General features: G+C 43.0%; 1 protein-coding gene across 1 annotated transcript in view; it reads left to right on the top strand.

The window, feature by feature from the left end:
- Window positions 1-17,143, top strand: part of LOC126251767 (Down syndrome cell adhesion molecule-like protein Dscam2) — a gene marked incomplete at its 5' end in the record, with an annotated part of 377,821 nt that overhangs the window by 317,188 nt on the left and 43,490 nt on the right. The window contains 3 exons of the mRNA XM_049952392.1: window positions 1,148-1,336; window positions 9,577-9,762; window positions 15,793-16,083. Coding sequence (XP_049808349.1) covers window positions 1,148-1,336; window positions 9,577-9,762; window positions 15,793-16,083 — 666 coding nt within the window. The remainder of the gene's footprint in view (window positions 1-1,147; window positions 1,337-9,576; window positions 9,763-15,792; window positions 16,084-17,143) is intronic.

Raw genomic sequence — 17,143 nt, 5'->3', positions numbered from 1 at the left:
AGAAAAAACCAACAATTTTCTCACATAGGGGCGGAAATAACAAAAGTCTACTCAAGGCAAACACAGAGATTGAAGGAACGTTATGTGAACGCTACGTATTTTCGTGCCTACATTCTGGATGAGTACTCGTCGTTGGCCATCAATCTGAGATGATGACGCGTTATCAGCAGGTGCTCTATACCGCGCACAACCCAAGTTCATGGAAGACCCTTAATAACTCTAACAGAGACTGTCACAAGTTGGCTATCGTGACAAACACAGATTTCTAAGACGTAACTATGAGACTCTCAGCTAAGCAGCGAGTTGTACAACAATATGGTGGAAATCTTATGTACTTGTGTCATTGCCCTACTCCAGTAAGGACACTAGTGTTTGTTGACACAGAACTGGCTCTATCATTGATGGAAGGCTGTACGTGCAGTTTTGCAGTTTTGTTTATTCTACACCAAAAACTACCATGTACATTGTATCATTAGAAATTGCTACAGGCAATGCACTAGTTGTTAAACATCCTTATAATTGGACATTATGAGCACTAGACAACCGAATAATAAATAATAATTCTATACGAAGGCAGATCATATCAAGACCTGCAGACTGTACATGACAATTTGCAGATTCAGCTGGCAACACTAACATTTGTGACGATCTATCGAATCACACATACTTGGACGTACAGTAAACACTAGTGCTGTTGATATTTGTATGGTTTTACGTTGGGTTTGAAAAAACTTTCAGAATTATCTTGCTATGTTATTCTCGAAACGCCACAGCAGGACTTAACTTCTCTGAAGTTCTGCTACCCGTCATGCATTTTCCTTTCAAACATTCTAAAAATTATTGTGTTGATACACTTTTATTATGCTATGAACATTATTGCTAGTCTTCAAGCCAGCTTTAAACTTTACCCTAGCAAATACCTTTGCAAGCAATCCATATAAACAATAAATGGTAACGCATTTGTCAGAAATGTTCACTACAAAAAGACAATTGGCTTTCATTGGTTACGAGTTCTTTTGTTGCAGTTGATGTTACTTTTTCACTCTCTTCCTCTAAATGTTAACGTAAATACTTTTTTATTTTCATTTTATCATGCGCCCAAGTGTCGATGTTAGATTAACGTATTGCTTCCTATCCACTTTTTCAGGGCTGAAGAAAGAGTACGAAGGAAATTACTCTTGTATTGCAAAAAATCTGTTTGGAGAAGACAGAATAAACTACAAGATCATTGTAATTTTGCCTCCTGAAGCTCCTTTACTTGAAGTTCTGGGTTCAGACCATCACAGCATTAAACTGCAATGGACAGCTCGTATGGATGGAGGTGCACCCATTTTAGGTACGTACTTCTTCAAATGAACGTATACAGGTGATAAATTATAACGTTGAAAGATCACCTTTCCCTCGGAAAGTAATTGTAATGTAAGAATGTGTAGTTGTTCGAATGCAGATATAGACCCCAGAGTAGACAACAATTCAAGAAGTGACTGAAAGTGCGCCCACCTCGGTAGCTGCGGGGTCAACGTGGTTGGATGCCAGCCGAAAGGTCCCGTGTTCAATTTCCGGCCGGGTTGGGGGTTTCCTTCGTTCGAGGTATGGGTGCTTTGTTATCCTCATCAGCACTTCATGATCGCCAACACGCAGGTCGCCTAAAAGAAGTGAACTAAGAGGATCTGCACCCGGCGGTGATGGAAGCGTCACACGAAAGAGAGATTAAGACATATCAAATCCTCTTCTTCAGATAAATAAAACCCTGTGTATTCTCTAATAGATCAACATAAGCCATAATTACACAATCCATAATAATAAAGTCAAATACAAGTAACGATTCATCTTTAAATGCCAGTTCTTCAAAATTTTCCTTAAGATATGTTTGATGGCACCACACTCCACGTTTCATTGATTAGTAGAGTTTTGTAAGGTATAGCCTGCGGAAAATATTGTATCTAGATCCACAAGTAAATATTAAACCAAAAATCAAAGTGTAAGCTTTCAAATATACTTCCACAGAGGAAGAATCCTTGCTGTAGCAGAGTAAAGTTTAACAAGATAGTAATTAAAGTCAGTAGCATTAAAAAACAACTGAAAGTTAACAAACCGATACGTAACAACCCTTTTATTTCGTGAACGATTATACATATCGAAACGGGATTTTCGGCAAATGTTAGGGCGTCGAGGTTCACAAATGTTTTTGTTTGTTTGATGTTTTAGCGCTGGTGTCATCTGAGATATTGAAGTAAGTACGTTTTATTAAGTGGCAGCGTATACTTTTTATAACTGCAGTCGATAGCTCTTGAGAAGACAGTTTCAGTGACAAAGCGTTTTTAATGTTTACGTTGAAACATGTCGCAAAAAAATCGAGAAATTTAATAGAATGTGAGAACACGGCGGTCGGAATCGGCTTTAGCGGTGCAATCACTGCCAAGTAGGCGTCTCGGATGAGGCTTCGTAGTTGTGTACCGTAAGGTAGGCCTCCGCAGTTAGAATAAGACTTTGTTTCCCGTGAACCAACTAACGACCTACACGCAAGTTCTCGTGCGAATTTTGTGTATGGAAATTCGACATAGCTTAGAATCTAGAGTATTACATAGGGCTTAGGAAAACTATTTCACACTTATGTATCCTCCCAGATTTACGTGAGCTGAAGCAAAAAAAAAATCAGCTGTCCATTCTTCAAAAATAATGAGGTCTTATACGCTACGTAAAGCAACTACAATATTTAATGTCTGAATGTTAGAAGGAAGATGTGACCTATTTTTTCTTGTACGTGGCTGTATACTTCTTAGAAGAGAAATTCCCTATCGAACCTCCTTCATATTTAGTGGTAAGATGGCCCAGTGTATAGTCAGTCAAAAACTGAACCCAGATCAAGCATGAAAACAGGAAGAAGGTGTACTGAACTGTGAAGAAAGAAGCAAAAGACAAACACTGAGTGATCTAATCGTAAGATGTGCAACCTCGAGTGACATGGAAGAAGGAAGCATGGTGGTCCGTGGTCACTGTCTTGGCTACCAAAGGAGGAAGTCCGTGTTCAAATCTCCCTCGTATGCATTTTTTTTTTCACAAAATTATGAACTTTCTATCTGGTCATTGACATGTCCTTTTTTCTTTCTTTAGTCTTGGTAATTATCATAATACACATTGGTTATAGAGTAGAAGTCATGTGATAAGAATGTATTACTGTCACAAGTAAATGTGATGAATAGTGAAAGCAGGCGAGATGCCGCACTGGCATCTCACAGAAATGGAAACAACATATAAACGGGTATGAACTATGTTACAACAAAGGAATTCGAGAGTCAAAAATCCCAAAACGGAACTCAAGTGTTATAAAATGTGGTACTTGTGTAGAACAAATAGGAGGTACGTACGTCCGAAGGTCCCTTCCTTACGTCACGGTGTTTCAAATGGACTTGCACCGCGACACAGACACAAATTTGAATACAGCGAAGAGACACGTCAGTGACCGGACGGACAGTTCATAATTTTGTAAGGAAAAACAAAAGTGGGCACGAGGGAGACTCGAACACGAATCTCCAGCATTGCAGTTCCTCACCTTGACCACGAAACCACAACGCCGTGGGCCGGCAAATTTGCTCAACGTTAGACTTCTTGAGCTTGAGCTTGAGCTTGCACCGTTCACTGTTCCGATTTTGCTTCTTTTTTCAAATTTCAGTATACCTTCTTCCTGTTTTATTGCTTGATCTGTGTTCAGTTTTTGACGGCCATCTAACTACTAAATCTGAGGGTCGCGCGAAGAGGACTTTCCCTTGTTAGAGGTAAAATACACTCCTGGAAATTGAAATAAGAACACCGTGAATTCATTGTCCCAGGAAGGGGAAACTTTATTGACACATTCCTGGGGTCAGATACATCACATGATCACACTGACAGAACCACAGGCACATAGACACAGGCAACAGAGCATGCACAATGTCGGCACTAGTACAGTGTATATCCACCTTTCGCAGCAATGCAGGCTGCTAATCTCCCATGGAGACGATCGTAGAGATGCTGGATGTAGTCATGTGGAACGGCTTGTCATGCCATTTCCACCTGGCGCCTCAGTTGGACCAGCGTTCGTGCTGGACGTGCAGACCGCGTGAGACGACGCTTCATCCAGGCCCAAACATGCTCAATGGGGGACAGATCCGGAGATCTTGCTGGCCAGGGTAGTTGACTTACACCTTCTAGAGCACGTTGGGTGGCACGGGATACATGCGGACGTGCATTGTCCTGTTGGAACAGCAAGTTCCCTTGCCGGTCTAGGAATGGTAGAACGATGGGTTCGATGACGGTTTGGATGTACCGTGCACTATTCAGTGTCCCCTCGACGATCACCAGTGGTGTACGGCCAGTGTAGGAGATCGCTCCCCACACCATGATGCCGGGTGTTGGCCCTGTGTGCCTCGGTCGTATGCAGTCCTGATTGTGGCGCTCACCTGCACGGCGCCAACCACGCATACGACCATCATTGGCACCAAGGCAGAAGCGACTCTCATCGCTGAAGACGACACGTCTCCATTCGTCCCTCCATTCACGCCTGTCGCGACACCACTGGAGGCGGGCTGCACGATGTTGGGGCGTGAGCGGAAGACGGCCTAACGGTGTGCGGGACCGTAGCCCAGCTTCATGGAGACGGTTGCGAATGGTCCTCGCCGATACCCCAGGAGCAACAGTGTCCCTAATTTGCTGGGAAGTGGCGGTGCGGTCCCCTACGGCACTGCGTAGGATCCTACGGTCTTGGCGTGCATCCGTGCGTCGCTGCGGTCCGGTCCCAGGTCGACGGGCACGTGCACCTTCCGCCGACCACTGGCGACAACATCGATGTACTGTGGAGACCTCACGCCCCACGTGTTGAGCAATTCGGCGGTACGTCCACCCGGCCTCCCGCATGCCCACTATACGCCCTCGCTCAAAGTCCGTCAACTGCACATACGGTTCACGTCCACGCTGTCGCGGCATGCTACCAGTGTTAAAGACTGCGATGGAGCTCCGTATGCCACGGCAAACTGGCTTACACTGACGGCGGCGGTGCACAAATGCTGCGCAGCTAGCGCCATTCGACGGCCAACACCGCGGTTCCTGGTGTGTCCGCTGTGCCGTGCGTGTGATCATTGCTTGTACAGCCCTCTCGCAATGTCCGGAGCAAGTATGGTGGGTCTGACACACCGGTGTCAATGTGTTCTTTTTTCCATTTCCAGGAGTGTATCTGCACGCAACGTATTTTGAAGTAGAAATGAGGGGCCTACATTTCAGACATGTAAACAGGCAAATGTGTTGACATTCCGACACAGTGTAGCACGAGAGCTCTGCTTGGCGGTGTTTACACCCCTAGTGCCGATGCCGGCCACTTTGCTATCAAATTCTATTAAATTTCTAGAATGTTTTACAACAGGTTTCAACGTCAACATTAACAAACGCTATATCACTTTAATTGCCTTCTCAAGCGCTATCGAATCCAGTTATAAAACGTACACGGTTCCGTTTAAAAAAGCTTCAGTATCGCTGTTTATATCAGCGCTAAAAACATTAACCACACAAAAAATACGCATTTTTGACGCACCCAATGAATCTCTCAGAATTAGAAAGAAGTGGCAGATGAAATATTAGCGTTTCTGCAAGATTAGTCAGTGAAATGTATCGTGTCGTATACACGCGACTTTGCGGACCATGTACATGAGGAGCACAATGATGACGACATCTGCTTAACAAGTGAAAGTAAAACTGCAACAGGTGTCTAGCCATACGTGTCATCATTCTCGACGGACAGGGAGCCACAAATGCCGCCTCCAGTGAAACGAAGTGAAGAACAACCATTGTGCAAGGACCGAGTACTAAACACAACTCCTTACATGGAAGATCATCCGCCAAATAGTAAAAAAAAAGAAAATTATGAACAGTTTTCGAATAAGTGTGCAGCAATATGACCGTGTAGAGCATAACAGAAACTACGGATATTCAAGGGAGGACAAGGAGCGCTTGTTACAAAAACTATTGTTTGTGCGTTTCAAGGATACTCAATACAATTTTCGGGACGCGCATGATAGTGACTTACTACGTTATTCACATCAAGTTGCGTTTGACATAGATTTTAGTGATTGCAAGGGAAGCAGTGGATGGCTGCATAACTTCAAACATTGCTACAGAATTGAAATTTAAAACAAAATGTCAACTTGACGGTGCACAGTAAACTGCAGAATCGACCCGAAAATTTATAGATGGGATAAACAAACTTATCCCATCATTCAGTAAGGAGTTTGTTTTCGGTTCCGAGCAATCGGGATTTGAAGAGGAAATCCACATGAAAGGAACCCTGGAAATTAAATGTATCAAGAGAGTTGTATCAATAGCAACGAACATCAATGCCTTAACGCACTCGTATACCATTATGCCGACTATTAATCTAGATGGTACAGTGGCTGGAAAGTTATTTATTGTGCTGCGAGAAGCTGGAGGTGCTCCGCCCCTACGATTCTTTCTCGTTAGCGGGACAGTAGAGAATATTCACGTCACAGCAAGCAAGAGTGGGAAAATGGCCGTAAGACATCGACAATTATGGAGCGCTGCTTTTGGGCAATAGCTGGTCAAAATTACTTTCTTTTGCTTGATTCCTGTTCTACGTGTAAAAGTCGTACTGCTTTAGAGCAAATTATTCCTTCTGAAGAAAGATAGACATTACGATTCACAATATTTGGAACCACTGGACAAATTCAACCCCTAGATTTTTGTTTTTTCCGTACCTATAAACCACATTATCGCCCTATCTGCAGCTAAGCCTTAGAGGATAGCCAGTTTCACTATAAGCTCCACGACAGGCTGTTTCGTATTCGGTTGCACGTCATCACGTTCCATCAGTTCTCATCATCTTGTTACACCAATATGGTTCTACACGCATTCTTGAAGAGTGGATACCTAGCTGGACGTCCTGCACGGTTTGCAACTCGTAATGAGTCCGTCTTCGATCTTGATTCAAATGGTTGAGATAGCTCTGAGCACTACGGGACTTAAAATCTGAGGTCATCAGTCCCCTAGACTTGATGATGTAAACCTTTGTGATCACTGTGGCGCACCGTTTTTCATTCGGTGCTTATGGTGCTTGATGGTTTGTTTCGAAAATTTCTTGAATTTTTAAAGTAAAAAGCTTTTAATGCTTACACCACAATTTTCCTATTACAATTAAAGTTCGATAGTTAGTTTCGGTTGCTATCGGCAACCATCTTCTTATCTATAACACATTCAGGAAACATAACCTAAGGAAATTATAAGAAGGCGAGAGCAATGCTGAAAGTCTCAAGTGCCTAAATTTCATTCTAATTTTAATTCATCGAGTTCCAGGGGCGATCAGAGAGAAAGGTACTTGCTCATGGAACAAGTCACTACATAATTCACAGAAAACTTATGATAAAATTAAAAGCTAAAAACAACATTACAAAAATGTAAATTTTTTGTAATAGTGTGTGCCGTCAATAATACATTATCATGAAACGCTCTAAACTTCTGCAAGGAATTACTGTACGTAATAAGAGGCTCGCGTAGAAAGGAACCTTCAGTTTAGGTTTCAAATTCTGGGACTTAACACTCAAAATTTTTAATTCTACTAGGAAGCTAGTAAAACTGCATAGCAATGCGCGCCTTCCAATACGGTGCTTAAAGATGTGTTATCCAAGTGTAACTTGAAGAAAGACGCTTAATATCTCACAAAACTAACACAAAAGTTTTCATTGAGCAGAATCTATGTTGTTTTGCTGTCGATGGCATGAAAATAAAAATCAGCTTACAACACCCTGCACAGACTGACACAGGGAGGTATTTTTTCTCACTCCATTACAGCTTTTCAACTGTAAATTTCGCTAGGACGTACCTCTAGAAGCACACAGAACATGTCTGAAAAATCTTGGCATTTATTCTTTTGATTGTCGTATTTATTAACAGACTAGCTGTTCCCGACTACGAGTTGTATTGCTCAGTTTTGTTAAATGGTAAAGAAATTAAAGAGAAAGCACAGTTTCTAATACGTTTGGCAACTGAATATATGTCCTAATCACCTTCTTTCCCCTTCTCTGTTAATCTCCTCCTCCTGTCCCCACCCTCTATCCATCATCTCCTCCCCATCTCCTCCTACTCCTATCTCTTCCGTTCTCTCTGTCCATCCCCTCCTCCCTGTTTCTCTGTCAATGTTGTTCTCCGTTCTCTCTCTCCATTCTCTCTTGCCCCCTCTCTCTCCCCATCTTTCCATCCGCGACCTCAGCCCTATTTCCTCTGTCCACCTTCTCCTCCTGCAGCGTCTTTCTCCCGCTCTCTCTCTTAATCATCGGCCCCCTTTCTATGCCCATCTTCTCTTTCCCCATCTCTCCGTCTCTTCCTGCCTGCTCTCTCTGTATGTCTCCTCCTTTTTTCTTTCCCCTGCCTCTGACCTTGAGCCTTGCTTATTGTTAATGCAAATTCAGATTCTATAGTAGTATTCTAATCATAAGCCGAATCATTTCACTATTATATGTTGCCTCTATGTGTCCAAATGTTCATTACAGTTAGATGTAAAAACATAAAGTAATTCGGACGAGTACCTTTTGAGACTTTTATAATATTGTTTCCCCTTTAGATTTACATATGTATTTTCCGATTGCTTTGAAATATTGACACGAAGTTGCATTCGAATATGCGAATGTTTTTATGTACCCATAAATATTTATTATATATAATAAATAAAAATTATATATATATATATATATATATATATATATATATATATATTCGAATGCAACGTTGTGTCAAAATTTCAAAGGTTTCAGTGAAGAAATTTCGGAGATTTAAGATTTTGAAGAAACGAATATTATACGATAGTTCAGTGCCTGCGTTATTCGGATTATGATGCAAAGTTCTTTGGCACATACATGTCCAAAGGAACTTTGCATCGTAATCAGAATAACAAAAGTCACTGCAATATCGTATTTACCTGCCAATACCGGGCAAGCGACTTTCAAGTACAACGTCTGACCTGTACGGGAACATACATAATGGACGTACGAGTACAGGTCGCAGACATATGGTTGAGACCTATGGAAGTTTGGATCTGGCAGTGAGTCGTGCACGGATAACCAAATGTTAAGGCGACCGCTCGGATAAGAGGGAAATCTGGGTACGAGCCCCAATCCGGCACAAATTTCCATTGTCGTTATTCCATTCTATAGCTGATGGTTGTGATTCGAAATTGCGAATTTATTTCATGTAAACGAATATGAGGTTTTTGGTAACAACGTTCTCCTACATGATTCTGAACTAATGAACATTTGCTTTTCATTTATATAGATATAGCTCTGTATGTGTATTGGTGTTTTGTGAATCCATTTGCGTGTGTGTGTGTGTGTGTGTGTGAGAGAGAGAGAGAGAGAGAGAGAGAGTGAGTGAGTGTATGTGTGTGTGTGCATGCGGGTGACGAGTGGGAGGGTGTGTGGTTGTGTGTGTGTGTGTGTGTGTGTGTGTGTGTGTGTGTGTGTTATATACCAGTATATGTAATAAAATAGCTATAGTGCTATAGAATTTTCTGAATTTCAAAAAATTTTAACAATTACTGTCCAGGTTATGTATTAAACTACAAAAGAGACCACGGAAACTTGGAAGAAGTGCATCTGGAAGCTGAAAAGGCATTTCACATGCTGGACAATCTCAGCTGTGGCTCTACATATCACATATTTATTTCTGCGCACAACAGAATTGGGGACAGCCCACGCAGTGCTATTCTGACGGCTAAGACAAAGGGAACAGGTTAGTCACATTTTATGCCTCGTCATTGTTATTTTGCACTGTTAATGTGTTACAGTTCAAGTAACGAACAATGACGGTTGAGTTGAGGCTACGTCACACGTTCTCCGACAGTTCAATAGAGTTACAGTTCTGTAGAGTTCTGAGCGCTCTGCGTGACTACCGAAACCTATCTCCGTTGGCACCTGTTTATTGTATTCAAGTCTTGCACTCCTACAACATTTACTGCCCTCACTTCCTTTACCAAACTGACATTCCTTCACGACTCAGGATGTATTGTATCAATCGATTCCGTCTTTTAGTCAAGTTGAGCCATCAATTTCATTTTTCCCCACTTCGCTTCATTACCTCCTCATTTGTTATTCGACACTCATCATTCTTCTATAGCACCACATTTCAAAAGCTTCTATCTTCTTCTTATCTGAAATGGCTATCGTCCACATTTCACTACCATACAAGGCACACTCCACACAAACACTTACAAAAATAGACTTCTTAATGCTTGAATTTGTGTTAGATTCAACAGTTCCTCTTCTTCAGAAATATTTTTCTTCATTCTTTTCCTCTTATTACCAGTCTGCCCTTCATATCTTCCCTACTTCGGCCGTCATTATCTATTCTGCTGTCCAAATAACGAAGCTCTTCTACTGCTTTCAGTGTCTCATTTCCTAATCTAATTCCCTCAGTGTTAGCACTGGCTTTCGGTCTGAACTCATATTCGTACAGCTACTGCTCTTCCCTGCAGACGTCCCTTTAGTTTTCGTACATGCAGCATCTATCTTTCCTCTCGTTATTCACGCTTCTACATTCTTGCATTTCTCCTCCATCCATTCCTTCTTAGCCATTTTGCACGTTCCGTCAGTTCCATTTTTCGATCACCTGTATTCCCTTTCGCCTGCTGCATTTGCTGCATTTTTACATTTTTTTTTCCTTTTTCCAATCAAAGTCAATATCTCCGGAACTATCCCAGGATATCTACTAGGTCTTCACGTTTTACCTATGTGATCCCGTGCTGACTTCCCTATTTCATCTCTCAAACTCAGTCCAATATTGCCAAATGTTCTCTCTGAAACTCTCGACTGTATCTGGTTCTTTCAGTTTATCCAGATACCATCTCATTAATTTCATACCTCTTCGCGGTTTCTTCAGTTTTTGTCTGCAGTTCATAAATAATAATGGTCGGTGTCCACATCTGTCCCTGGAAAGCCTTATAATTTAAAATCTGCTTTCTAAAGCTCTATCCTACCGTTACATAAACAATTTTAAATCCTCCAGTGTCCCCACTTCTCTGCCACACGAACAGTCTTCTTTTATGATTCTTAGACCACGTGTTTGCGACGTTCACGTTATGCCCCGTGACAAAGTCTACCAGGCAGCTTCACCTTTGATTCCTTTGCCCCAGTCCATGTTCTCTTACTGTTTTTCCTTCTCTTCCTATCCCAACTATCGGAACCCCGTCACGCATTATAATTAAATTTTCATCTCCTTTAACTATCTGAATAACATCCTTTATCTCATCAAACTTTCTTTCAATCTCTCCATCGCCGGGGGAGCTAGGTGGCATATAAAATTCGCTACAGTGGTTGATGATGGCTTCGTGTCTATCTTGGCTACGATAATACATTGACTATGCTGTTCTCTGTGGCTCAACTGCTTTCTTGTTTTCTTATGCGTTTAGGCTTTACTTAGCATTAATCCTATCTGATTTTGTGTTGATAACTCTGTACTAACCTGACAGAAAGTCCTATTCTTCCTACCACCACACTTCACTAATTCCCACTGTATCTAAATTCAAGCTATCCATTTCCCTTTTCAAATTCTCTAACCTATCTACCCGATTAACGGATCTAACATTCCACTCTGCGACCCACAGGGTACCAGAGTCGTTTTTCCTGATGACGACAACAGAGAAAACCTCTGAATTTCTCGCCTCATAGTTTGCCTTTACTTGTAAGTCTATTCCTGGTAATCAGTGACGTGTAAAAAGCGGTATTATTAAAACTATGATTCTAGCTCCATATCTTCATTTGTATTAAAGTCAAATTCTAATTAATTTTACAGATAGTTTCTTCATATATGTACAGGGCTATTACAAATGATTGAAGCGATTTCATAAATTCACTGTAGCTCCATTCATCGACATATGGTCACGACACACTACAGATACGTAGAAAAACTCATAAAGTTATGTTCGGCTGAAGCTGCACTTCAGGTTTCTGCCGCCAGAGGGCTCGAGAGCGCAGTGAGACAAAATGGCGACAGGAGCCGAGAAAGCGTGTGTCGTGCTTGAAATGCACTCACATCAGTCAGTCATAACAGTGCAACGACACTTCAGGACGAAGTTCAACAAAGATCCACCAACTGCTAACTCCATTCGGCGATGGTGTGCGCAGTTTAAAGCTTCTGGATGCCTCTGTAAGGGGAAATCAACGGGTCGGCCTGCAGTGAGCGAAGAAACGGTTGAACGCGTGCGGGCAAGTTTCACGCGTAGCCCGCGGAAGTCGATGAATAAAGCAAGCAGGGAGCTAAACGTACCGCAGCCGAGAGTTTGGAAAATCGTACGGAAAAGGCTAAAGCAGAAGCCTTACCGTTTACAATTGCCACAAGCCCTGACACCCGATGACAAAGTCAAACTCTTTGAATTTTCGGCGCGGTTGCAACAGCTCATGGAAGAGGATGCGTTCAGTGCGAAACTTGTTTTCAGTGATGAAGCAACATTTTTTCTTAATGATGAAGTGAACAGACACAATGTGCGAATCTGGGCGGTAGAGAATCCTCACGCATTCGTGCAGCAAATTCGCAATTCACCAAAAGTTAACGTGTTTTGTGCAATCTCACGGTTTAAAGTTTACGGCCCCATTTTCTTCTGCGAAAAAAACGTTACAGGACACGTGTATCTGGACATGCTGGAAAATTGGCTCATGCCACAACTGGAGACCGACAGCGCCAACTTCATCTTTCAACAGGATGGTGCTCCACCGCACTTCCATCATGATGTTCGGCATTTCTTAAACAGGAGATTGGAAAACCGATGGATCAGTCGTGGTAGAGATCATGATCAGCAATTCATGTCATGGCCTCCACGCTCTCCCGACTTAACCCCATGCGAATTCTTTCTGTGGGGTTATGTGAAAGATTCAGTGTTTAAACCTCCTCTACCAAGAAACGTGCCAGAACTGCGAGCTCGCATCAACGATGCTTTCGAACTCATTGATGGGGACATGCTGCGCTGAGTGTGGGAGGAACTTGATTATCGGCTTGATGTCTGCCGAATCACTAAAGGGGCACATATCGAACATTTGTGAATGCCTAAAAAAACTTTTTGAGTTTTTGTATGTGTGTGCAAAGCATTGTGAAAATATCTCAAATAATAAAGTTATTGTAGAGCTGTGAAATCGCTTCAATCATTTGTAATAACCCTGTATATAAGCTCTGAAAGATAGAAAAAACGATGCGCCACGAAGGAATTATTCGAAAGACCGGAAATCAGTAGATGTCATGTATATCTACATAAACACATAATAACAATTTCAGAAAAATTGAAAGATTTATTCAACGGAGAAAGCTTCACAAACTAAGCAAATTAATAACGAATTGGTCCACCTCTAGCCCTTATGCAAACAGTTATTCAGCTTGGTATTGATTTATAGGGTTGTTGGACGTCCTCCAGAGGGATGTCATGCCAAATTCCGTCCAACCGACACGTTAGACCCTCAAAATCCGGAGCTGTTTTCAGGAACCTGCTAAAAATGCCTCAAATGTCAAATGTTCTCAACTGCGGACAGATCTGGGGACCTTGCTGGTCAAGGTAGGGTTTGGCAAGCACAAAGACAAGCAGTAGAAACTCTCGCCGCCTACGGCTGCGCACTATCTTGCTGAAATGTAAGGCCAGGGTAGCTTTCTACATGGAAGGCAACAAAACGGTGGGTAGAATATCGTCGACGTACCGCTGTGCTGTAAGGGTGCCGCGGAGGACAACCAAAGTGGTCCTGCTATGAAAATAAATGCCACCCCAGACCATCACTCCTGGTTGTCGGGCAGCATGGCGGGTGACAGTCAGTTCGGTACCCCATCGCCGTCCGGGGCGTCTCCAGACACGTCTCCGCTGGTCATTGGGAATCAATTCAAAGCAAGACTCATCGCTGGAGACAATTCTACTCCAGTCAATGAGATTCCAGGCTGAATGTGGCAGACACCATTGCAAATGGGTTTGTTGGTGTACAGGAGCCAACGGTAGTCGGCGCAGGGGGCGTCGTGAGTTCGGTCTCTTTTACGTGAGCCGCCTACTAATGGCGCTTGTGGTCACTGAAGCACCAGTTGCACGTCAGATCGATCTTAATGATGAACCCGGCGCTCTGGGTGCCTCTCTGATTACTGTCCGGTCCTCACGTTCTGGTGCCTCTCTCTAGATCGGCGGGTCTCTTCTTGACGCTGTGTTCGGCCGTGGCTCACCCATTGCTGCCAACATCGTCGGATAGTGGCATCGCTCCTATTCAAATGCGAGTGATTCACCAATTACTCTAACCAGCTTCTTTGAGCCCAACTGATCATCCTCCCTCTAATGCTAAAAATCTTTAAATCTGTGCGCATTGCTCACAGGCATAGTTGTATTGTATTGTATCGTATGCAACTGGGGGCGTAGAAACAACGGAGAGGCTTCGTTCGCGCCGTAGCCCTCAGTGGTTCACAACTCCACAACTGGCTACAGCAGTCCCCTCACCCCTCCGCTGCCCCGCACCGAACCCAGAGTTATTGCGCGGTTCAGCCCCCAGTGTACCCCCCCCCCACCCCCCACCCCACCGGGAACGTCTCACACCAGACGAGTGTAACCCCAAATGTTTGCGTGGTAGAGTAATTATGGTGTGTGCGTACGTGGAGACAGTGTTTGCGTAGCAATCGCCGACATAGTGTAACTGGGGCAGAATAAGGGCAACCAGCCCGCATTCGTCGAGGCAGATGGAAAACCGCCTTAAAAACCATCCACAGGCTGGCGGGAACACCCGGAAAGCAGTGCCTCAGACCGCACGGTCAACCAGGCGGGCGAGGCATCGTTACTGTCCAACTGGCCCACCCGGTTAGCCGTGCGATCTAACGCACGGCGTTTCCGGATTGGGAAGGAGCAACTCGTTCCCGGCACGAATCCGCCCGGTGGACTTTTTTCGAGGTCCTGTGAGCTGGACAGTCTGTGGATGGTTTTTAGGCGGTTCTCCATATGCCTCAGCCAATGCGGGCTGGTTCCCCTTATTCCGCCTCAGCTACACTATGTTGGCGATTGCTGCGCAAACAAGTTCTCCACGTTCGCGTACAGCACCATTACTCTACCAAGCAAACATAGGGGCTACACTGGTCTGGTGTGAGACGTTCCCCGGGAGGGTCCACTGGGGGCAGAACCGCACAATAACCCTGAAAGAGTGGTTCGGTTGTGGGTGACGGAGGGGTGAAGTGGACTGCGGTAGTCGTCGTGGGGTTGTGGACCACGGCGGCTGCGGCGAGGACGGAGCCTCGCCGTCGTTTCTAGGTCCCCGGTTAACATACAATACAATACAAGACTGTCCAACCGAGTACATGAGATGAAACTCGCAAGGTCTTTATGACCTGGTATCAACATGTCCCCTATTTACTATCCTTGTCAGCTATGCGCTGAAATTCCGCTGCAGCGTCGCACTTTCATCCATCGACCGCCAAAGCTTACAGTTTGGCATTTTCCGTCGAAAACTGTATGCCTGTCAGTTTGAAGCCGATTTGTATAACTTCTTCATGGTGAGTCTTTTTTTTTAGTATAAGTTAACTTCACTTTATTCTACATTTAATATCTGACCAACAGCTCTTGTTCTGTTTTTTAAATTATATATATTTTTTATTGTCACTGTGCACAGTAACCATAATGCAGACATACATATGACAAATTAAATCATTATAAACACTGTAATTTATTTCTTGAGTCCTTGAAAACACAAATAAATTTGTGTAGTTTTCTGTCTAAAAAATGTATGTGCTCCATATTTGTTACTAATTTAGATAAACGTCTCTTAGAACCGCAGGTACCGAACTCAGACATACTTGTCTCCGCAAATGCAACGTCTCTGTGTTTGCATTTGCACTCTTGGCCAGACGGTGAATGCTCCATGTTGTACTTTGTTGTGGAGTATCGAATTCTCGGAGACGAAAATGAGTGGATACTGATTGACAACAACGCACCACCAAAGACTCTGCTAATAGGGGACCTGCAACCGGCCACGTGGTACCAGCTGAGACTCACCGCCCACAACAGCGCCGGTTCCACTAGGGTGCACTTCAACATCGCCACAACAACAGTCGCTGGCGGTAGGTATCACCTAATCAACGAACTTTATTAAATACAGTACACTTAAATGAAATATTTGAGGCAGAAGACAGGTGTCTGCTTGTGAACTGCCCATACAGGAAACAATGGCAGTGGACTTATAGACTCACAAATCAGAAAAAGACGACTGAACCTCTGCATTTTGTAAGTTTTAACTTCACTCTTACCAGTGACAGTTGCCAATGAAATTTCCTATACGTTCTCGCTATGTGTAATGCCTAGGCGATATTATTTGAAACGATTTATTATATTTGTTGGAAAATGTCTCGTACTATGCCGAAGTTTATTTCTGTGTTAGAATGTAATGGAATACTGACAGTTTCAAGGCATAAATGTAAAACAACAACAAAAAAACAATTAATTATGCTATGTATCCAGAAATTTTTGTAATATGTAAAAAATCTATTTCGAAAATCTACTTCATTGGGGGGAAAAGAAAGACAAAAAATGATGAAATACTTGGGCAGGTATACTAATACTGTGAATGAGGCCCATATCACGATAAAATAACAGTAGGTATGATGGCTGTTCTAAGAACTGGACTCCCAGTAGTTACAGGCTTGTATGTCTTGCGGGAAACTGTAACAGAAATGTCGGAATGTACTATATGCATGAACACTCAAGAAATCTTCAGGACAAAAATTTAGCTTATTCTTCAGCTTCGAACACAGAGCACCGGAGTAATCATCAGGACATAATTTGACTTGCAAGACGACATATAGCCAAAAATACTACCTAGCTTCATAGATGAATGCAACACAAAGAAACCTTAATGCATGACAATATGTAAAGTATTCTCTTCCGTGCATTTTGCATAGTTCATTTGTAGACATACAATGATGAGTCAACATGTTATGGCCACATGCTTAACAGGGCATGGTCCACGTCTGAAACGAAATACAGTGGTGATTCTGTAACTCATGGGTTCAAAAATTCCTTGGTAGGCTTCCAAAAGTACAGGGTGTTTCAAAAAGAACGTATGTATTTCTAGAACGTATATTTATTAAACTGTAAGAAATAAACTATGAAACTTGGGACTCA

Source organism: Schistocerca nitens, chromosome 1, assembly GCF_023898315.1.
Source record: "Schistocerca nitens isolate TAMUIC-IGC-003100 chromosome 1, iqSchNite1.1, whole genome shotgun sequence".
Taxonomy (NCBI): Eukaryota; Metazoa; Arthropoda; class Insecta; order Orthoptera; family Acrididae; genus Schistocerca; species Schistocerca nitens.
Note: the sequence above shows the minus strand (reverse complement) of the source record. Positions and strands in the feature narration are given on the sequence as shown.